This window comes from Setaria viridis, chromosome 5 (assembly GCF_005286985.2).
Source record: "Setaria viridis chromosome 5, Setaria_viridis_v4.0, whole genome shotgun sequence".
Lineage (NCBI taxonomy): Eukaryota > Viridiplantae > Streptophyta > Magnoliopsida > Poales > Poaceae > Setaria > Setaria viridis.
The window spans coordinates 34,885,016-34,908,034 of record NC_048267.2 but is presented as its reverse complement, the minus strand read 5'-3'; the positions used below and the strand labels follow the sequence as shown (position 1 = coordinate 34,908,034).

Below are 23,019 nucleotides of genomic sequence, written 5' to 3'. Positions count from 1 at the left end.
TCAGTGCCTCCAGGTAGATTGATTCAGCTCGTAGTTCCTTCAGAAATTGATGGATGGCAGGACATGTTTAAGTTGACGGATTTGTTTATACTCAGCAAAAGGAACAATAAATCTAAATTGAGAGCAATAAGAAGGTGAGATGAGCAAAAGCATTTCACACCAGACATATTTCATTACGGCTTTAGATCCCGTGTCGAATATTGTTTTGAGTTTGGTGTTAAGCACCTGAGAAGTCCGACGTGGTTATTGTTCCGATATAGATCCCGTGTCTCCTGCTACATTACATGATGGCCCGATACGGATAGCCATTTGGGCCAGGCCAGTGGGCCAATAATTATGGTAGACTTTAGTCTCGATAATGCTACAGAACGTAGGTTTGGAATCTTAAAAAAATCGGACGCTTGACATACGTTGCAAGTTAAGCATTGATGTTGCAACTATTGTTTCTGCATATTTCATAGTGAATGTTGCATGAAACATATTGTTCATGTTGCGGTGGAAATTTTCTATCCCCAAGTCGAACGACATAGTCATTTTTAAACATTATTTTTCATGTTGCAAATAGTGACCACTAATGTTGCTCTAGGTAATTTTTAATGTTTCCTCGGAGCGTCCGATGAAAATTTTCCCATCGGACATCCGAACGCTAGTAGCGCCGAACTTAAATAGCCGACTCTGGGAGGCATTGCAACATTGGTTAACCCTTTTACATGAAGTAAGGATGAAAGCGTAAGCAAATTGTCGTGTATGTGTAGTCCACTCATCGTGTAGAATGGGCATGAGCCGTTTTCCGGGTTCATCTAGAGTTTTGTAGAGAAATTTTTACTAATAGATTTATAATCATTAGTTTTTGTCAGCTGCTCAGGTAACATTCGCCTATTTTTTTATTGGGTCTTGGAGGTGTCAGCCGATTTTCTTAATGCAGTGGTTGGAGCCGATCAGTCAAAAAATGACGAGGGACAAACAAAAAATGACTGAAAATCAAGTACTGAAGCAGAGTATCGATCAACGACAATTGCAGCACAAGAGAGCACCTAGCTCAAGCAATTGATGGAGGATCTCCATCAGCCAACAGAATACCAAGTAAGGATTCTATGTGATAATCTATCATCTATTCGTTTGGTATAAAATCAAATTTTCCATGCAAGGACAAGCACATAGAAGTTCACTACTATTGCATAAGAGAAAAGGTCCTTGCCTATGAAAATTGATTAGCATATTGCTAACATCCTCACAAAAGAACCGAACAAGGCAAAATTCGAGAAGTTTTGAGAGGCACTCGGCATGGTGTGCGAGACTACCCTGGAAAAAAGTTTGTATTGAGGGGGAGTGTTGAAGAAAGAGCAATCCAATCTTTTAGAAACTTCCCCACAACTCATGATACATAATATTTTCTATGAAGGTACTAGATGTTATTGCCATGAAGAAATTACAATAATGTAGAACATAGATATCTATCTAGTGAAAAATCTAAAAGGGGGAGACATGTCATCACCTCATGAACCCCCTTGGCCTATAAATAGAGGCCCCCTCCCTTGCCATGCCATCCATCCATGAGCATGATGGATGAGAGAGTATGGTAGACGAGAGCAAGGTACTGATGCTACATAGAAGAAAGAGTGAGAATGTGAATATCAGGCTAGCCACCTAAAAGTGTTTGAGTGTTCCGCTGTAATACAATTGTTGTTGCAATAAAGAGAGTATTTGTTAAATCCCAATCCTCACATTAGTAGTAATTAGTAGTAATGAGCCCACCCATTCTCAGTAATGAGCCCACCCATTCTCAGTACAAGACATAGATGCACAGAGGACCATCACAAAAGAACGTATACATACGTGACATGGACAAGAATAGGTACCGGGATGTAAATGCGCTCACGGTGATATAACAGAATGTAAACAAGAGTCCATAGGCTCATTGCTGCATTAGGCACAAAACTAAAAAGCAACCCAAGTACATGAACTTTCCTAATTCCGTTCTTCTACAGAAAAAAAACAAATATACCAATTGGAACCAAATATGTCAACTAGAAGTACACGCACTTATATTTTTACAATTCAAGATTGACAGCTAGTTCATTACCATTTGAATAATGAGCTCAACACCAATGCAACTTAGAATTGAAAAAATACCTCCTACACCAAATATAGCTTCTAAAAGTTTAGCCTTCTCTAAATCCAGTAGGACTAAGATGAAAATGGTTCCAAATACTACTGCAGTGAATGCGATCAGCAAATTTGCCTGTAGAAAGATACAGAATTAACAAAGCCCCCACGAGGATGATTATAAGTAGAATTTTGACTGCTCCGAATATACTAACTTTGATTTTGAGTTCCGAAAAATTGAGAGCAGGTAGGCAAATCCAGAAATATAGCTGACTACATTTGTAATTACCATGTCCATGCACTTGTCCCTTTTCAACATAGCAACACTATAGAGCAACCAAACAACGCTACTGGATTTGCTCTGCTTCAGGAATCTAGTTTACATTAAGGCCTATCTCTACACAAAGAATCTGGTCAGCCACATTCTGGATTTGCTCTGCTTCAGGAATCTGGTTTACATTAAGGCCTGTCTCTTCATCTGCATGTACATTTGATATTTTTTTTATCATTATTAAGGGACATTCAACAGACAACAATTATGCTAAGCTGAACAGATACAGAAGTACCTCTAGGACTCATGCGGCGAATTCCTCTCATGAACTGCAGTCCTTCCAAGAAATAATCTCCTAGTCCTTGGTTACCAACTAGTACCTGCATCTGCATGTTTGTACCATGTTCAATAACAGGAAGAGGCACGGTTGGTGCTGCCAACTCATGATCACCAACTATGCAGAGTCTTGATGGAGCACTGTTTACACGCCTGATAGACAAAACACTATCTTCTTCCTTTCTTCTGATTTTCTCTGATTCTGCAACTAAAAAACCATTTAAAAAATCATAAACAATGCGAGGTGTATCTGTCAAAATTGATAGGATCAGGCTGCCTTTGAGCAGCAAGTGCCTCCTCCTTTGATGGTATATCATTTCAAGAGAACAAAACTTCTAAATAGAGTGCCCCTATCTTATCTGGTTGTCGTTATGATTAAGTTTAGTCTACAATTTATGAGACAGTGTCTCATTTCATCTATCATGATAGATGGTTTATGATAGAAAAAGATGTAATGAAGTTAGGTACACAACTTTGGGGCTCATCATGTGCTTTTTCCTAATGTGTGTGCATAATTCGGAAACATCAGATGAGAAGGAATGGTGGGGTACCTCTGGGCTCTGGTTTGAACCTCACAGTGATCACATTAACCATATGCCTTAAGAAAACAGCAACAACTTTATGATATGCTACAATTAGCACAAGAAGGTCCAACACTTGGAATGTGCAATTGATCAGTGATGACACCTAGAGCACAGAGGATCATTAGAAAAGAAGTACAAGACATAGATGCACAGAGGACCATCACAAAAGAATGTATACATACGTGACATGGACAAGAATAGGTACCGGGATGTAAATGCGCTCACGGTGATATAACAGAGTGTAAACAAGAGTCCATAGGCTCATTGCTGCATTAGGCACCACACTAAAAAGCAACCCAAGTACATGAACTTACCTAATTCCGTTCTTCTACAGAAAAAAAACAAATATACCAATTCGAACAAAATATGTCAACTAGAAGTACACGCACTTATATTTTTACAATTCAAGATTGACAGCTAGTTCATTACCATTTGAATAATGAGCTGAACACCAATGCAACTTAGAATTGAAAAAATACGTCCTACACCAAATATAACTTCTAAAAGTTTAGCCTTCTCGAAATCCAGTAGGACTAAGATGAAAATGGTTCCAAATACTATTGCAGTGAATGCGATCAGCAAATTTACCTGTAGAAAGATACAGAACTAACAAAGCCCCCACGAGGATTATTATAAGTAGAATTTTGACTGCTCTAAATATACTAACTTTGATTGTTGATTTTGAGTTCCAAAAAATTGAGAGCAGGTAGGCAAATCCAGAAATATAGCCAACTACATTTGTAATTACCATGTCCATGCACTTGTCCCTTTTCAGCATCGCAACACTATAGAGCAACCAAACAACACTACTGGATTTGCTCTGCTTCAGGAATCTGGTTTACATTAAGGCATGTCTCTACATCAAGAATCTGGTCAGCCACATTCTGGATTTGCTCTGCTTCAGGAATCTGGTTCACATTAAGGCCTGTCTCTTCATCTGCATGTACATTCGATATTTTTTTATCATTATTAAGGAAGATTCAACAGATAACAATTATGCTAAGCTGAACAGATAGAGAAGTACCTCTAGGACTCATGCGACGAATTCCTCTCATGAACTGTTACCAACTAGCACCTGCATCTGCATGTTTGTACCATGTTCAATAACAGGACGAGGCACGGTTGGTGCTGCCAACTCATGATCACCAACTATGCAGAGTCTTGATGGAGCACTGTTTACACGCCTGATAGACAAAACAGTATCTTCTTCCTTTCTTCTGATTTTCTCTGATTCTGCCACTAAAAAACCATTTAAAAAAATCATAAACAATGCGAGGTGTATCTGTCAAAATTCATAGGATCAGGCTGCCTTTGAGTAGCAAGTGCCTCCTCGTTTGATGAGATAGCATTTCAAGAGAACAAAACTTCTAAATAGAGTGCCCCTATCTTATCTGGTGGTCGTTATGATTAAGTTTTGTCTACAATTTATGAGACAGTGTCTCATTTCATCTATCATGATAGATGGTTTATGATAGAAAAAGATGTAATGAAGTTAGGTACACAACTTTGGAGCTCATCATGTGCTTTTTCCTAATGTGTGTGCATAATTCTGAAACATCAGATGAGAAGGAATTGTGGGGTACCTCTGGGCTCTGGTTTGAACCTCACAGTGATCACATTAACCATATGCCTTAAGAAAACAGCAACAACTTTATGATATGCTACAATTAGCACAAGAAGGTCCAACACTTGGAATGTGCAATTGATCAGTGATGACACCTAGAGCACAGAGGATCATTAGAAAAGAAGTACAAGACATAGATGCACAGAGGACCATCACAAAAGAATGTATACATACGTGACATGGACAAGAATAGGTACCGGGATGTAAATGCGCTCACGGTGATATAACAGAGTGTAAACAAGAGTCCATAGGCTCATTGCTGCATTAGGCACCACACTAAAAAGCAACCCAAGTACATGAACTTTCCTAATTCCGTTCTTCTACAGAAAAGAAAACAAATATACCAATTGGAAACAAATATGTCAACTAGAAGTACACGCACTTATATTTTTATAATTCAAGATTGACAGCTAGTTCATTACCATTTGAATAATGAGCTGAACACCAATGCAACTTAGAATTGAAAAAATACGTCCTACACCAAATATAACTTCTAAAAGTTTAGCCTTCTCGAAATCCAGTAGGACTAAGATGAAAATGGTTCCAAATACTATTGCAGTGAATGCGATCAGCAAATTTACCTGTAGAAAGATACAGAACTAACAAAGCCCCCACGAGGATTATTATAAGTAGAATTTTGACTGCTCTAAATATACTAACTTTGATTGTTGATTTTGAGTTCCGAAAAATTGAGAGCAGGTAGGCAAATCCAGAAATATAGCCGACTACATTTGTAATTACGATGTCCATGCACTTGTCCCTTTTCAGCATCGCAACACTATAGAGCAACCAAACAACACTACTGGATTTGCTATGCTTCAGGAATCTGATTTATATTAAGGCATGTCTCTACATCAAGAATCTGGTCAGCCACATTCTGGATTTGCTCTGCTTCAAGAATCTGGTTCACATTAAGGCCTGTCTCTTCATCTGCATGTACATTCGATATTTTTTTATCATTACTAAGGAACATTCAACAGATAACAATTATGCTAAGCTGAACAGATAGAGAAGTACCTCTAGGACTCATGCGACGAATTCCTCTCATGAACTGTTACCAACTAGCACCTGCATCTGCATGTTTGTACCATGTTCAATAACAGGACGAGGCACGGTTGGTGCTGCCAACTCATGATCACCAACTATGCAGAGTCTCTATGGAGCACTGTTTACACGCCTGATAGACAAAACAGTATCTTCTTCCTTTCTTCTGATTTTCTCTGATTCTGCCACTAAAAAACCATTTAAAAAAATCATAAACAATGCGAGGTGTATCTGTCAACATTCATAGGATCAGGCTGCCTTTGAGCAGCAAGTGCCTCCTCCTTTGATGAGATAGCATTTCAAGAGAACAAAACTTCTAAATAGAGTGCCCCTATCTTATCTGGTGGTCGTTATGATTAAGTTTTGTCTACAATTTATGAGACAGTGTCTCATTTCATCTATCATGATAGATGGTTTATGATAGAAAAAGATGTAATGAAGTTAGGTACACGACTTTAGGGCTCATCATGTGCTTTTTCCTAATGTGTGTGCATAATTCCGAAACATCAGATGAGAAGGAATGGTGGGGTACCTCTGGGCTCTGGTTTGAACCTCACAGTGATCACATTAACCATATGCCTTAAGAAAACAGCAACAACTTTATGATATGCTACAATTAGCACAAGAAGGTCCAACACTTGGAATGTGCAATTGATCAGTGATGACACCTAGAGCACAGAGGATCATTAGAAAAGAAGTACAAGACATAGATGCACAGAGGACCATCACAAAAGAATGTATACATACGTGACATGGACAAGAATAGGTACCAGGATGTAAATGCGCTCACGGTGATATAACAGAGTGTAAACAAGAGTCCATAGGCTCATTGCTGCATTAGGCACCACACTAAAAAGCAACCCAAGTACATGAACTTTCCTAATTCCGTTCTTCTACAGAAAAAAAAACAAATATACCAATTCGAACCAAATATGTCAACTAGAAGTACACGCACTTATATTTTTACAATTCAAGATTGACAGCTAGTTCATTACCATTTGAATAATGAGCTGAACACCAATGCAACTTAGAATTGAAAAAATACGTCCTACACCAAATATAACTTCTAAAAGTTTAGCCTTCTCGAAATCCAGTAGGACTAAGATGAAAATGGTTCCAAATACTATTGCAGTGAATGCGATCAGCAAATTTACCTGTAGAAAGATACAGAACTAACAAAGCCCCCACGAGGATTATTATAAGTAGAATTTTGACTGCTCTAAATATACTAACTTTGATTGTTGATTTTGAGTTCCGAAAAATTGAGAGCAGGTAGGCAAATCCAGAAATATAGCCGACTACATTTGTAATTACGATGTCCATGCACTTGTCCCTTTTCAGCATCGCAACACTATAGAGCAACCAAACAACACTACTGGATTTGCTCTGCTTCAGGAATCTGGTTTACATTAAGGCATGTCTCTACATCAAGAATCTGGTCAGCCACATTCTGGATTTGCTCTGCTTCAGGAATCTGGTTCACATTAAGGCCTGTCTCTTCATCTGCATGTACATTCGATATTTTTTTATCATTATTAAGGAAGATTCAACAGATAACAATTATGCTAAGCTGAACAGATAGAGAAGTACCTCTAGGACTCATGCGACGAATTCCTCTCATGAACTGTTACCAACTAGCACCTGCATCTGCATGTTTGTACCATGTTCAATAACAGGACGAGGCACGGTTGGTGCTGCCAACTCATGATCACCAACTATGCAGAGTCTTGATGGAGCACTGTTTACACGCCTGATAGACAAAACAGTATCTTCTTCCTTTCTTCTGATTTTCTCTGATTCTGCCACTAAAAAACCATTTAAAAAAATCATAAACAATGCGAGGTGTATCTGTCAAAATTCATAGGATCAGGCTGCCTTTGAGTAGCAAGTGCCTCCTCGTTTGATGAGATAGCATTTCAAGAGAACAAAACTTCTAAATAGAGTGCCCCTATCTTATCTGGTGGTCGTTATGATTAAGTTTTGTCTACAATTTATGAGACAGTGTCTCATTTCATCTATCATGATAGATGGTTTATGATAGAAAAAGATGTAATGAAGTTAGGTACACAACTTTGGAGCTCATCATGTGCTTTTTCCTAATGTGTGTGCATAATTCTGAAACATCAGATGAGAAGGAATTGTGGGGTACCTCTGGGCCCTGGTTTGAACCTCTCAGTGATCACATTAACCATATGCCTTAAGAAAATAGCAACAGCTTTACGAGATATTTTTCGTATAAGTGCGCCCCACTAGCCTCCAAAACCACGCGCGCAAGCCCGCGCCCGCACCCTCTCGCCGCCACCGCGGCCGTACCCGTAGCCCCTCAGCGACGCCGCGCGCGCTGAGCGCTCGCGTGCTAATACTCGAGGACCAGCCCCGACGGAGAACAGAGGGAGGAAATCAGCTGAGATTGGTACCTGTGGCCTCGATGGTGCTGGACCCGGTGGCTGATCTCGTAGAATCTGGCTTGCCTCCGGCGTGGGCGCCCGGGCAAGCCCTCCGGTGGTAGTCGGCGGCGGTGGGTGACGAGTCGCCATTGCTGTACGGGGGCGATAGCGAGCGGGGTGGCTCCTCGTTTCGCCGCGCCCCGAAAAGGTGACCCGAACTCTGTTTTATAGCCGGGCGCTAGCAGCCACCAGGCAGCAGCATGATCGCCGTGATGGTAATTGGGGAAAGGTTTTCGAAGGAGGATACAGAGATTATTTTAAAATTGAAGTGGTGAATGGGGAAGTGGGGGTGTTTGGCTGGAGAGACTGAACTTTACTACCCAATGTTTGTTACTAATTAGAAGTATTAAATATAAATTAATTATAAAACTAATTGCATAGAGGCTAATTCACGAGATGAATCTATTAAACCTAATTAGTCCACGATTTGACAATGTGGTGCTACAGTAACCATTTGCTAACGATGAGTTAATTAGATTTAATAGATTCGTCTCGCGAATTAGCCCAGAGCTTATGCAGTTAGTTTTATAATTAACTCATGTTTAGTCCTTATAATTAGCATCCGAATTCGATGTGACAAGGGTTAAAGTTTAGCCCCTAATATCCAATGATAACTTTTTTGTGCAAACGGCAGTGAATTTTTGTTTGAAAATAGTGAAGATTCAGTGAGAGAAATACTGCATATTATGCTTCCTCCCACCTGCTCTCCTGGCCACAAGCTTAATTATCGATTCTCTTCTTTTAAGAAAAAAAATGGTGGACTAAGAACTTATCCGGCAACGGAGATATCTCTTTCATTGCTATTGGAAGAGTTACTTTTGCAGTTCTTAATAATCTCATCCCAATCCAACTTTTATATTGGGAGAGTCACAACTTCTCATTTATTTAGAGAAAGTTGGGATGAATTATTGTGTTGCTCCAATAATTATTTATTGAAAAAAAAAGTAAAGAGAGTTTGCTGGAGCACTATTTTTCACCAACTCTCCTAATACAACAGTTAGATACTTAGACCGGAGAATTGGGTTCTGCTGGAGATGCTCTAAGTACCGCTACCACCGAGCATTCTAAAAAAAATTGAAGTCAGGCAATAGCTTTGAGCCTTCAACGAGAATAAACAAAAAATGCCACTCCCATTGGATCATAGCCCAAAGCTATTAATCTTAATTTTACTTAGATCTTATTTGGATGAGCTAAAAGCGCGAGGGACTAAAAGTTAGTCGTAGTTACGATAATACACTAAACATGAATTAATTGTGGGCTAATAAATCACAAATTAGCCCATAATTAATTCTCCTTTTTGACTTCCAAATTATAGGACTAAAATTTAGATATGGGATCCAAACGGATCCTCACTCACTAAATATGAGCTATTTACTTAGGTGGGTATGATCCACTAGGTATTTAGCTTTGCGAAAGGACCTCTAGAGTCTAGAATAGTGGTTAGAGCATCTAGGTAGCACCTACGCTCGGGTTCGACTCCTCGTGGTAGTGAATTAAATTGATCTGGAATAAAAAATTATAAAAAAATAGGTAGGAGCTTCCCTGCTGACTTCGGTAAAAATAATCTTGAATTTAGCTTTACTCTAGGGCTGCTCGACAACGTGTTCAACCAGTTTTAGAGACATACAATTGCAATATTTTTCTGACTGAACACTATAAATTTAAGAAGATTAAGGCGATTACTCTTAACTTCTTTATCATATAGAAGAGTGGTGCGTCCATCCTTTTGGGCATGTTAAGCTGGTGAAAACTTGTGGCAAGGACTGAACCGAGTCGAGCGTCAAAGAAGCTGATCGAGCTGCTAGTCCGATAAATTCCTAGCTCTTGATCCAGCATGATTAAAAAACTGTGTCTACGTGTAATTTTATAAAAAGTTTTATTTAGTTAATTTTAGGAGTGTCCCGTCATCTAAAGTGCTTTGAGTTGACGAATGAAACACCCTCCTGAATACACCATAGGGTCATCATGTAAAATAAACGTTTGCCCCTAATATCACTTTGTAATATTTTTCAAGTTCTACAACTATTGTACGCCTATCATCTCTATCCATAACTCACGTGTCGTGTAGTCAAACTTGCTTATATCGTATTTAATTTTGATGAAACTCATATTGGGACCGATCTTATAATAATAATAATGCTCCTCTATTTTGATGGCAGGAAGGAAATATGTTAACAGACGGGCCTCGAGACACAGCTAAACACGAAATTATAGACTCCTCTTCTCTTCTATTATACTCTAAAAAAACAAGAGGTGAAAAAATACGTCGGGGGTCTTCCGCCCGATGAATCTGCCATCGATCCTTCTGCTTCTGTCCGATTTCCTTCCACCCAACCAAGCCGTCGTCCCTCCGCTCCTACATCGGAAAAAACCCCGATCCGTGTCCCTCCGATCCACGCAGACACGCCTCCCCAAATAACCGCCTCCCCAGATCACACGCTTCCACATCGACGCCGCCGTCGCCTCCGCCTCGCCAGAACCAGGCGCCGCCGTTGCCCCCAACCAGCCGCCATCGTCTCCTCCAGCCTGGTCGGTGCCGCCATCATCTCCTCGAAACCGACGGCGCATTCCATCGCATGCATGCTACAGCCCAGTCCAATTCCAACGTCTTTTTATGTACGTGATCTACGATTCCACAGCTCCATCTCTATGATTGTTTCCGGCGGATTCCCTTCTAGGCAAGGCAGGGCCATGTCGTCGAGGTCTGCTCCAGCAAGTCCTATTGAATTTTTAATGCAGCTGCTTGCAAATCTTGTGACGTTGGATGTGTAATAAGACGTGATGGCCTCTGCATATTAGGATGAAAGAGATTTTTTTTATCAATGTTTGTTGTCATATCTATCAATCATCGTGATGATAGTCAGAGGCCTATGCTTTAGGGGGTGTTTGATACCCCATGCTAAAGTTTAGCACATGTCACATCGGATATTTGGATGCTAATTAGGAGTATTAAACATAGGCTAATTACAAAACTAATTGCACAGATGGAGTCTAATTCGCGAGACGAATCTATTAAGCCTAATTAGTCCATAATTTGACAATGTAGTGCTACAGTAACTATTTGCTAATGATGGATTAATTAGGCTTAATAGATTCATCTCGCGAAATAGCATAGGGGTTCTGCAATTAGTTTTATAATTAGATCATGTTTAGTCCTCCTAATTAGCATCCGAACATCCGATGTGACACTGCTAAAGTTTAGCACCTAGTATCACACACCCCCTCGCTCTCTTAATTGTACCTTACTGCAGAAGGCCACGTGACGTTGGGAGATGACACATTTAGAGCAGGGGCATGCGGAGGAGCGGCGGCAGAGCAGTCCAATCTCCAGTCCATCATTCCTGCATGATTATTTGATAGTATCAATTTTGCAATTTTTGAGTGCCAGCCTACAAGGTTTCTTGTGCGTGGAGCCATACCTGGAGATCAACATGGACATCCTCCGTGATCATTGCGATGTTGGTGATGCATATGCATCCTCTCGGCAAAGTAACAGTACTTTTGCTTATCATTTGTTCTATTTTCCTAATTTGAAATTTAAGCTTTCTTACTAGCCTTCTATTCATCAGAGTCAAAAGAGTTGTAATCTAGACGGAACGGTATGCTATGCTGTGCCCATTCCGATGCTAGACATGTGACAACTAAAAAATAGCTTTCATTATGTAAACTGCAAGAACACATTTGAATAAGGTAGGTACGTGACAACATATTGAATAAATCTATGTATCGCAATGTCTTATGAACGGTGAAGACAATAGTTTTTACAATAAGCCTATGTATTCTGTTGAATCCAATGTATATTGTAATATGAATGTTTTGTTGCCCATAGTAATGCACGGGCACGATCCTAGTTAAATAGAAAAACACGAATAGCAGAACAGAAAAACAACGAATAGTATAAATCATAGACATCGCAACTGGGCACCGAGAGAGACATGCCGCAGCAGAGGAGAAAAACACCGTGGCATGGTCGCATTGATACATTTGGTCATGGGCTCATAGCACGTGCTTTGACCTGTACGGTCAAGTTCGGCTACCAAATGTGTGCTCGGAGATGAGTACCCAGTGACCCCACCGTGCAGCGGCAAGGAGAGTCGGAGCCTCGGAGGGCCCACTTGCATACTCCCTGAGTCCCTGTCCCGAAGAAACAGGCTTTTCCTCCTCACATTCCCCCGGTCTACTCGCCTTCTTCGTTTCTTCCTCCCCGAGCACGAGCAGCCAGCCAGTCCCGTCCCAAACCCTACAGCGCCGACGACGACGAGGCCATGAAGGGGAAGAAGCCGCTCAAGGAGCTCAAGCTCTCCGTGCCGGCGCAGGAGATCCCCGTCGACAAGTTCCTGTCAGTCTCCTCGATTCCTTACCCTCAACTGCCCCATCCCCTCTCTCTTTGGAGCAATCCCTGATATCCGTGTGATTTTAGTTGCTAGGGTGGTGTTTGTAAGCGCGATCTTCATTTCCCCTCTCCGTGTATAGTCGTTTTAAGTGCTCTCGATGTTACTTGCAGTTCCATGTCCAGATCGCGCTTAATTTTGTGTTTTTGTTCATCCGTCGGCTTGACCGTGAATTCGACTGTTCATATTCACGAGTTCATGCACGGAGTGAATTGATGTCTGTGATTTTGATGGATGATGCCTCCTTGTAGGACGGCGAGTGGTACATTCAAGGATGGCGAACTGCGCCTTAATCAGAGCGGCTTGCGGCTTACCTCCGAGGAAAATGGGGATGAAGATGTGAGTTCCAGATCGGCAAGGATTACTTCTGTTCTCCGTTGATCCGTGCACTAGTATTGTTTCAGAATGTACTTCCCATGGTGACATTGTAGGTCTGTACATAATAGAAGCACGCATACCATTTCAACTCCAAGCCGTTTCTTCTGTTATCTTTTTTTTTTGAAAGGAATTCTGTTATCTTTTAGAAAAACTTAGTTGATTGAATGATGGAATCCGTGCAACAGAGCACACCTGGGAGGAGTCCTTTTATCTACATTCTGTTTCAGGTTTATCTTGATGTACAGATGTTGATTCATGCATAGGGTTTAAATTCCACACTTTTTGTTTGAAGTGGAATAGAATGGAGGGCCCCTAATTGTTATATGTCAATTATTAGGTGGTAAGATTTCTGCAAATTGTTTCTTTGTATTAGTTATATTAGGCGTCTGCTGTTAGCTACTGTTGATTGTGCTGTTTATTTTCCTGTACGAGCCTGGATGCTTTCTATCATGTTTCCAAGCTGTTTTAGTCAGATCTTTACCTTGACCCTAAACTTAGGTCTGACTTCTTTCCATAAGACTTTGTATCTTCTGAACCTCCTCTTCCAGGGATGGTTTCTGTAAAGACTTTTATCTCATTTCTGAGAATAGAAGCGTTTCTCTGAATAAAAGCACATATATCCCAGTTTCTATTTTTTTGGCATTCCTAGAATTACGTCTAGTTGGTCGAACGATATGCGGTCCCCCAATGGCTTCCATTTTTAATTCAACCCCGGTGAGGGTTCTTGTTTTCCCCCCTTTTGCTTGTACTGCTATAATTGGTTTGTTGTCAAGCAGTTTCTGAAGTGGATCATATAATTTTTTCCAGGAATCAACAAAGCTGAAAGTGGAAGATGTGCAATTATCAATGGATGATCTTGAGATGATTCAAGTCATTGGTAAAGGAAGTGGTGGTGTTGTCCAGCTAGTGAGGCACAAATGGGTGGGGACATTGTATGCCTTAAAGGTAATTTCCTGTTAACTAAATTTATATGGTGGGCTTCATAGCTGGCACACTGTCTAGATGTAGAATATGCACCTTGCATAATTTAGAACACTCCTAGACAGCTCGGATTATTCTATTTTTCTGACAACCAGCATTGTCTGTGTCTTATCATGTGGTTGTTTTGTTTAGTCGTCTCTGCAATGATATCACCACATTCATTTCATTTTACACCATATATTCTAGTAAATGAGGTGAGCAATGCTAAATGAATAGGATAGCCATATCTTCTAGTGCCAATTTATGTTTACGCAAATCTGTGGATAAGCTAATTGTCAGTGAATTCTGATGCTAACAAATGATAGTACATCAGCAAATATTATAAGCAAGTGAAAAGTTCTGGGATTCTCTGCTGACTGGATTGTGGTGTCATTTCAACCATAAGTCTTATCAATTGATGGATTGACCAGAATTACAATTTCCTCTGTAGGGTATTCAAATGAACATTCAGGAGTCAGTTCGCAAACAAATAGTACAAGAGCTCAAAATAAACCAGGCAACACAGAGCCCTCATATAGTTTTGTGCCATCAATCTTTTTACCACAATGGTGTAATATATCTTGTTCTTGAGTACATGGATCGTGGATCTCTTGCAGACATCATTAAGCAAGTGAAGACAGTTCTGGAGCCATACCTTGCGGTACTTTGTAAGCAGGTTTGTACTTAGTTGGCCTTTGTTTTTTCTTTTAAGCTCAAATTTATGTTGTTAACATATTTTGAAACTTGAAACTATCTCATACAGTGCTATGTTAATTCAGGTATTGGAGGGTTTATTATATCTTCATCATGAAAGGCACGTGATTCACAGGGACATAAAGCCTTCTAACTTGTTAGTCAACCGTAAAGGGGAAGTCAAGATTACTGACTTCGGGGTAAGTGCCGTGCTAGCAAGCTCAGTGGGTCAGCGAGATACTTTTGTTGGAACCTACAACTATATGGCGGTATGTTGTATTCATCATGTTCTGTGCCATGTGATTGCTAAGTTTATGTTCATGGATGAATGCCTTAATGTGTGGTGACAATTCTTTTCTTCTTCAGCCTGAACGCATTAGTGGGAGCTCGTATGACTACAAGAGTGACATATGGAGTTTGGGCTTAGTAATACTTGAGTGTGCAATTGGGCGATTCCCCTATATACCTTCAGAAGGAGAAGGTTGGTCAAGCTTTTATGAACTACTGGAGGCTATTGTCGATCAGCCACCACCTTCTGCACCTGCAGATCAGTTCTCTCCAGAATTCTGCTCATTTATCTCCTCTTGGTACGCTAAACATTCTTTTCTGAAGTTACACATGGAAATTTAGTTAATACCTTTATGCTTGTGAACAGAAATATTTGAAGTTGTTAGTAAAGCTGATTGATGCCACTTGGTTAATGATGTAAATGCAATATTTCTGGTGATTCCATTGATCGTCACAGATAGAGGACTATCTGATAATTTATTGCATACCTGTTGGATGAACATATTTTTCAGACAATAGCAGTAGTGTGTGCATTTGAGCTTCACGAGTTAATGGAACACAATCCTCATTGATTTGCAAATAATTTTTCAGATAATTAGAAACCCACTTAAGCCCATATTTTATCATGGGGCCTTTTGTTACAAACTTCATGTTAGAGTCGATTATATGCTGAAAACATTGTAATTGACCCACAAGTTTGCATATCAAGTTGATGTGAGATTAACTTCGCAAGCAATGCCTCAGTGGGTAAAACTCTTACAAAAAGGCATTCTGTTGCAATTTATAATATATTTTTTTTAACATTTACTTCACTCTGGAGCTGTAGTCAGTGGGCATTACTCAGGGAGCTTAGGATTCTATGCTAGCTAGCATGTTAATGTCATACATATATGGTATAACAAATCCTATCTTACCCTTGATACATCAGACTGTAGTAGTACATTTGCTAAAACCTGAAATTTGATTTATCAACACTTTGTTTGAGGCACACACACATTTGATAGTCATGACCTTACTTGACAATGTTTTCTAGATTGATCAACCTGGGCTGAGGTTGTGACTGTATCTACGCTAGGAAACTTTCTTTGTAATACAGTGTACTAATGTATTTCTCTTCTGTTCACTGACATCTTAAATATCATGATAAATTTCGTATAAAAGAAAAATACACATCTTGAGCTCAACTAATGTTATTTCTTACTAAATTATCATTGTTGATTTACATTATCAGTGTGCAATGTACTGAAGATTTATATTTTTTTTACTATATTGGTTTGCAGCATACAAAAGGATCCAGCTCAGCGGATGTCTGCTGCAGAACTCTTGGTCAGCATTGCCTTTTGACTGATTTAAGTTTCCAGTGAATCTGACTGTTGGTTGCTTATTGAGTAAATTGTGCTGAATTGTCATTTATGTTCTCGCAGAATCACCCTTTCCTGAAGAAGTTCGAGGATAAGGATTTAGACCTACGGATTCTTGTGGAGAGCCTCGAACCTCCAATGAATATACCCGAGTAATCATGTCGTCAGCCTTCAGGGGTATTGAGTCTTTGTTGTTTCAGGGTCGAGGCGGCTCTTGGCATCAGGCATCTGGCATCAGCACATATTCTCATGAACTGCAACCTCCACATGAACGTGCCAGAACATCATTGTATGGTCAAGTCCCTTTTGACTGTTTGAGCATAAGAATAGAGGGAATCATGCAGCATTCCTTCTGGTCGCCTTATTGTAGCTATTGTTGCGACGGGCCTTGTGATTGTGAAGCTGTGTTTTACCTTTTTCTTATTAGCAAGGGATGAATCAAACTGAATATTCAAATCATGCTTGCCAGTGTTCTGCGAGGAGGATACAGACGTTTTGAGGTCAAATATGACGCATTTCGAGTAATCTTAAACGTCAATTTCGACTTCTGAGATAAACAAGACTCAACTTTGAGTTCCAATGCGGGGTTGCAAACCAAAAGCATCCTGACAACAAAGCCTGGTTTATATTCACTAATAAAGCGACAGGGATCAACAGAAGACATTCAGACCCCAGATACTCAAACGTACTCCTGCATCGACGCTTCTATCTTATTGGATATAGTCCTTGTGATCGTGATTCGTATGGTGACCTTGGTACTCGAGGATCCTACAATAATAATTTCTAAAGAGACTTATCACATATTTGACAATACGCTACGTCACAGAAAATAGCACTGTCTCCAGTTTTGTAAGAACGCTATTTCATTTCAAAACGATCAGGATTCAAAACAGTAAAGCTCACATGGCCGAAATTTCAACTTTACAATTTGGACTTGGGAGATCAAGATTGATTTCCGATTCTGAATTACAATCGAGATCCCAAACAATTAACCTCCTGACAACAAAGCGTAGTTTATTCACCGAAGCAACACATATTCACATCCCAAAAAACACATCCAGATTCAGACTCACTCCAGAGACGCAAAAAGCTTCACATCGATCTCCCTACTCTTCCTGCTGGCAATGCGGCCACGCCCACCGGCGCAACCTAACGACAGAAGTAGAACTCCTGCATCGCATCGAAGAAGGCGTCGTCGGCGCCCTGGACCTCGTCCTCGAGGTAGTACATCTTGACCTCGTCGTGCTTGAACTTGCTCCTGCCCCTTCCGGATCCGGCCTCCCCCTTGCCGATGAGGCCCTTGTACGCGCGGCCGACGGTGGGCTTGGAGTGGTTGGTGGGCTTGCGCGGCGCCTTGACGAACCCGCCGTTGGCCGCCGCGGCGCCCTCGACCTGCACGGCGCGCGTGCGGGACTTGCCCTCCGGGTCCACCAGGCTGCGGTCGACGGCGAACACCCACCCGTGCTGGCGACCCTCGCGACGCATCGTGCTGGTTTGCCTTGGTTGCTGTGGGGGATTGTGTGCGGCGGCATTGGGGGGCCGCCTGTGAGATTTATATGCCGGGAGACGTGAGGCGCAGTGCGCGACTGCGCGTGCGCGGCCGGTTCCTTGGCGGTCACGGGTTCGTGTTCGTGTCAGGGTCAGCAACTTGGCGTCCAAGTCTCTGACGGCTGTACCCAGAACCGACGCTGGCGAACGAGAGAGGCGGCTAAAGCTGGGCCTACTATATGAAATTTTACTGGGCCAGGCCGAGGTGTGGATGTTGGGCCTCCATAATAGGTACTTTCTGGTGTCAGCCTCAGTTCGGACCAAGCTCCATTAAACTTTTTTTTTTACTTTACCCAAATACGCTATGCTACAGGAAGGAATTCCAAAATCTACACCTAATCTATACATAACCTATACCTAACTAATATTATATACATAACCTATATACCTAACTAAGTGCGTTGTTTCTTCTAACCGTACTAGTTGTTTTGCAAAAAAGTCCCTCAACTTTTTCGTAATCAACAATCACTCGTTCTTAAAACCAGCATTCTTAAATTCCCACAATCCTTAAAATATGTCTCGATAATTTTGCAAAAAGGTCCCCAAACTATACTGCAATTGTGGAGGTGGAGGCGCCCGCGCCAGCCGGCCTCGACGCTGGGGTCGAGCTGCCCGCGCTGGACGCTAGCCGCCTCCACCGCCGGGGCCAGGGCCGGGGTGGCTGTCGCGCCTGCCGCCTCCGCTGCCTGGGTCGGGCCGAGGTGGCCGCGCCGGCTGCCGGGGCTCCTCCGTGGGGGCGCGTCGGAGAGGTGGGAGAGAACACAGAGAGGAGATAGGGCTAGGAGAGAGAGGAGAGGTGGAAGAGAAGAGAGAGAAGGAGGAGATAAGGTTGGCTGGTTGAGCGCCTCGCCTCCTCCCCACGGCCGCGCCTTCCCCCGTCCCCCGTCCGCCGCCTCCGTGCGCAGACAGATCGAGCCGCGTCCAAACGCCATCGCAGACCCTGACTGGCGCGGACCCTGCCCGACCTTCCCTCCACACCAGAGCAATAGGATGACTCTGCTGTGCCGGCCGCGCCGCCACTGCCGCCGCTGCGGACGACGGATCCACAGAGGAGCCATATGCGCCCACGTGCGGCCCCAAGGAGCGGTGGCGGAGGTGGGCAGCGCGCGATCCGGCCGGCGGCGACGGTGGGCAGCGTGCGATTCGGTCGGCGGCGGCGACCGTGGACGTCCTGGTCGACCTCCCAATCCACTCTTTGCAGACCTGCACTCGAGCCAAGCCATCGCCAACGTTTGGATCTGGGCGGCGTGATGTGGATCCGACGGACGTGTGAGTGTGGGGGCGGCCATGGCGTCCTCGCCGGTCAAGTTCTTCTTGGTGCTACTGGGAAGCTAAAGCAGCCGGCGTCGTCGTGAAGTAGCCGTCGTGGCGGGATAGGCGCTCCCTCTCCGGCTCGTCGCACCTTGCCCTGGACGGGAGCTTTGCAAACAGGGCGTGTGGGGAGCAGGTCATCGCCTAGTGGCCTGCCTAAATCTCCTCCATCGCCGGTGAGGCCATCGATGGCAGTGATGGAAGGCCCGCCCAGGCACCGGCGGTCATCTGCCCCGCATCGATCTGGCCACGCTCGCCGCGCCTGAGGGTATCCGCTACACCACCATGGAGCTCGCTAAGGCATCAGTGCCAGCAGGGAAGCAGGACGTCGTCGCCTGTGTTTGCTGCTCTGTGCTTGCCACCTATCGAAATAGCCACGCTCACCACGACGAGGCAATTTTGCTGCCTGTCAATCTGATCATTCTCGAGACACCCAAGGTGATTTGCTGTCGCTTGATGTTGTCCTTCTAATGCTTGCACTTTAAGTGTTCGATGAAATGTCACTTCAAGCTGATAAATCATTCTTTCAGTCTATACTATTGCCTTTGTTACCATATTTCTATGTTGTTGCCTTCTCCACTAGAATAAGTGATGAGGCATTTCAAAGAATTCGTATATGCTTCAAAGACAACCTTTCAGGTTTCATCTAATAGTGGTTAGAGGTCCTAACAGATTTTGACTTGTGCAACCTATCTGACTAGCTTCTTAAATTTCTCTCTAGAGTGTTTATTTTTTTACAAGGATCAATTTCCTGCTAACTAGTCAAATTGGTTGAGCTTATCTATTTTGTTTAAGTATAATATCAAAGTATAAGGTTTGTAATCTTGTGATCCCTGTTCAGACCTTTCAGTATTTCTTCTAAAGTCATACTTGATGCACATTCTATTACCATGGTTATAGGGGGAATTAGGACTGATAATGCTTAGCATGATTAATTCTAAAAAAACATTAATTGTATCGGTACAACTGATATGCACTTCTATGGTGTTGGGCTTGCTTTACTGTGTTGATCATATGTGATTAGATCTTGAGTTTATCCTGCACAAAGACTAGGCTAAACATATATACAAGGTGAATGGAACTTTGAATGGTACGGTTTTCTCAATCCTTGCTATATATTTCTAGGTGTTATGTATATGTATATATCTATCTCTGTTGATGATGATAGACTAGCCTTTTATATTTGTAGTTGACTATTGAAATCTACGGTGCATTGCATACTAGCATTCAACCTGCTTTGGTTATTTCTGTGCAGATTCATCAGGCGCTCAACCTTACTCTTTTTTAGCCTAGCAATACTCTTAGATATAATGCTTGCATCTTTGTCTGAAACAGGTTGTGCTCCAGTCTTTGATCTAAAGTTTTTTTTATTTACCTACCTAAATATATCCTTTTATTTACAATCTCATTATTTTTTATATAGTCCCTTCTCTTCTATTCTACTATCTTTCGTAGCAAATGTGTTTCTTCTCTGAACTTATAGCATATTTTGGACTACTAAACGATCTCGAATGAAAAAGTTATCAACTACAAAGTTTAAAATCTCATCGAGCTCTACAATTTTTATATAAAGTTTGTATTCATCTGAGATCATATGCAAAGTTTGTATTAAAAAATACAGCCTTCAAATTTTTATATAAAGTTTGTATTCATCCGAGATCATATGCGAAAGTTTATATTAAAAAATACAGCCTTCAAACTTAATCATTCCCATCCTTAGATTTGCTTCTATTTACAGAGTCCAATAACGGTTGCGCCATCATCGTCGTCATACATCTTAACGCCGCTCCCATCATAGGTCGCCTTCTACCACGGCAATGGGATTCAGAATGACGGTACGCCACTCAGAGCTGTGCCCGCCCCCGCTTCCCTCGGAACACACGAGTTCCATGTATGGGTCCCATGTAATAAACAGATGACATCAAACCACCCACAATTGTCTTCTACTAATATATATGTAAAGAGAGGACTATTAGGGACAACACACCAACATATTGTGAAGTGAAACCAACATATTGTGAAGTGAAACCAACATATTAGGAACAAGTGAATAATAACGTGAGAGTAAGGACCCGTAGCAATGCATGGACATTTCTGCTAGTAATAATAATATTAAAATATGGTTGTTTCTTCCAACTATCGTAGTTGTTTTGAAAAAAAATCCCTCAACTTTTTGTTAATCGTGAAAAAAAATCCCTCAACTTTTCCACAATCAACCATTTCGTAATTGACCAGCAGTCCTTCCGTGACCTCCTCTTCCAGTCCACCGCTGTCTCCTCACCATCCTCCGGTCGCCCGCGCCATCACCCCCCGGATCGAGCGTGAAATAGGGGCACCTGTGTTTCTCGGCGCCGCTCGCTCGGTTGCCGTGCGCGTCCCCTTCTGGTCGTCGTGTCGTCCGACGGCGCCGCCGCTAGCCTTCCTCCATGCCATCCGCAGCTGCACTGCTGGCCCTCGACCACGCCGTCCGGCAGCTGCACCACTCGCCTGCACGCCCGCCTCCACGTCGTCCGTCCACTAATCTGCCCGACGCCCGCCAACCACCACGCCACGCGCACCTTCCCTCCAAGATCTGCCGGTCACAGGCCAGCAGAGATAGACGAGAAAGACTGAGAGAACCTTCCCTCCAAGATCTGCCGGTCACAGGCCAGCAGAGATAGACGAGAAAGACTGAGGCCTTGTTTAGTTGCCCAACTTTGGACAACCAAAATTACTGTAGCGCAACTGTAGCATTTCGTTTGTATTTGTGAATTATTGTCCAAATATTGACTAATTAGGCTCAAAAGATTCGTCTCGCAAAGTACAACAAAACTGTGCAATTAGTTTTTAATTTCATCTACATTCAGTACTCCATGCATGTACCGCAAGTTTGATGTGATGGGGAATCTTGTTTTTGCATAGTGCCAAAGTTGGGATTTTGGGAGAAGCTAAACAGGCCTGAGAGAGAAAGAGGATTTGAGAGGACCAGTCATGAGATATTTAGGCAGCCATTTTTGCATTTGGGTCCATGCACTTTTACAATACATCACTTGTGAAAGATATTAATATCAGCAAAGTCCTTTAGGCAGGAATGACATGAAATAAAATTAACAGTTAAGTAACAGTCCTAAGAAGTTTATTCTCTCTGACGGTAAGCATCATATATGTATCATTTCAAACAAACAAAATAGCACACAAGCATCAAGCTATACTTAATCAACCCACAGTCCTAGAAGTTAAACTGTCGTAGTCTCTTGATGATTTGCAAAAAAGTTCCTCAGCTTTTTTATAATGGCCGCTGGCGTGAGGGCGGGGATGGAGCAGCAGTCGAGCGCCTGGCGGAGCAGCGCGACCAGCGCGGGCATGGTCGGTGCCGGGCTCGAGGGGTGGTCCTGGCGCAGCTACGCCACCGCACGTGGGGGATGGGGGTACGGCGGTTTCCAATGAGGGCGGACTAGCGGCTTTCCGGATGGTGGCACTGGGACACCCCGCAGTGGTGGTGCGTCACATTGCCATCACCCTTTGCTGGAACCTAAAGCTAATCCCAGTAGGGGAGGCGTTACAGGCATAGCATAGTGGTGGAGGAGCTCCCCCATGACGTGCAGCAGATCTCGCATGGCATAGTGATGTATGCCACCACCCACCAGTGTGGATTCGCTTGCATGCCCAGCAATAGTCCTCAACCAGAGGCAACGCTA

General features: G+C 42.5%; 2 protein-coding genes and 1 long non-coding RNA gene across 4 annotated transcripts; 2 read left to right on the top strand and 1 right to left on the bottom strand.

Moving 5' to 3' along the window:
- Positions 1-12,566: 12,566 nt before the first annotated feature.
- On the top strand, positions 12,567-16,942 carry LOC117857006 (mitogen-activated protein kinase kinase 1). The gene is made up of 8 exons (XM_034739476.2): positions 12,567-12,751; positions 13,055-13,142; positions 13,989-14,126; positions 14,593-14,817; positions 14,921-15,103; positions 15,201-15,421; positions 16,403-16,448; positions 16,547-16,942. The coding sequence occupies exons 1-8, from the start codon at positions 12,678-12,680 to the stop codon at positions 16,637-16,639; spliced, it is 1,068 nt and encodes a 355-aa protein (XP_034595367.1). The 5' UTR covers positions 12,567-12,677; the 3' UTR covers positions 16,640-16,942.
- A 386-nt stretch (positions 16,943-17,328) lies between these two features.
- On the bottom strand, positions 17,329-18,015 carry LOC117857007 (uncharacterized). The gene has a single exon (XM_034739477.2). The coding sequence runs from the start codon at positions 17,966-17,968 to the stop codon at positions 17,633-17,635; it is 336 nt and encodes a 111-aa protein (XP_034595368.1). The 5' UTR covers positions 17,969-18,015; the 3' UTR covers positions 17,329-17,632.
- Positions 18,016-18,049: 34 nt separating this feature from the next.
- Positions 18,050-21,364, top strand: LOC117857009 (uncharacterized). 2 transcript variants are annotated; one of them, XR_011898188.1, is made up of 2 exons: positions 18,050-19,780; positions 21,081-21,364. It is a non-coding gene; the product is annotated as an uncharacterized lncRNA (long non-coding RNA). The 2 variants fall into 2 exon arrangements; XR_004640701.2 differs by having other exon boundaries at positions 18,050-20,677.
- Positions 21,365-23,019: the final 1,655 nt, after the last annotated feature.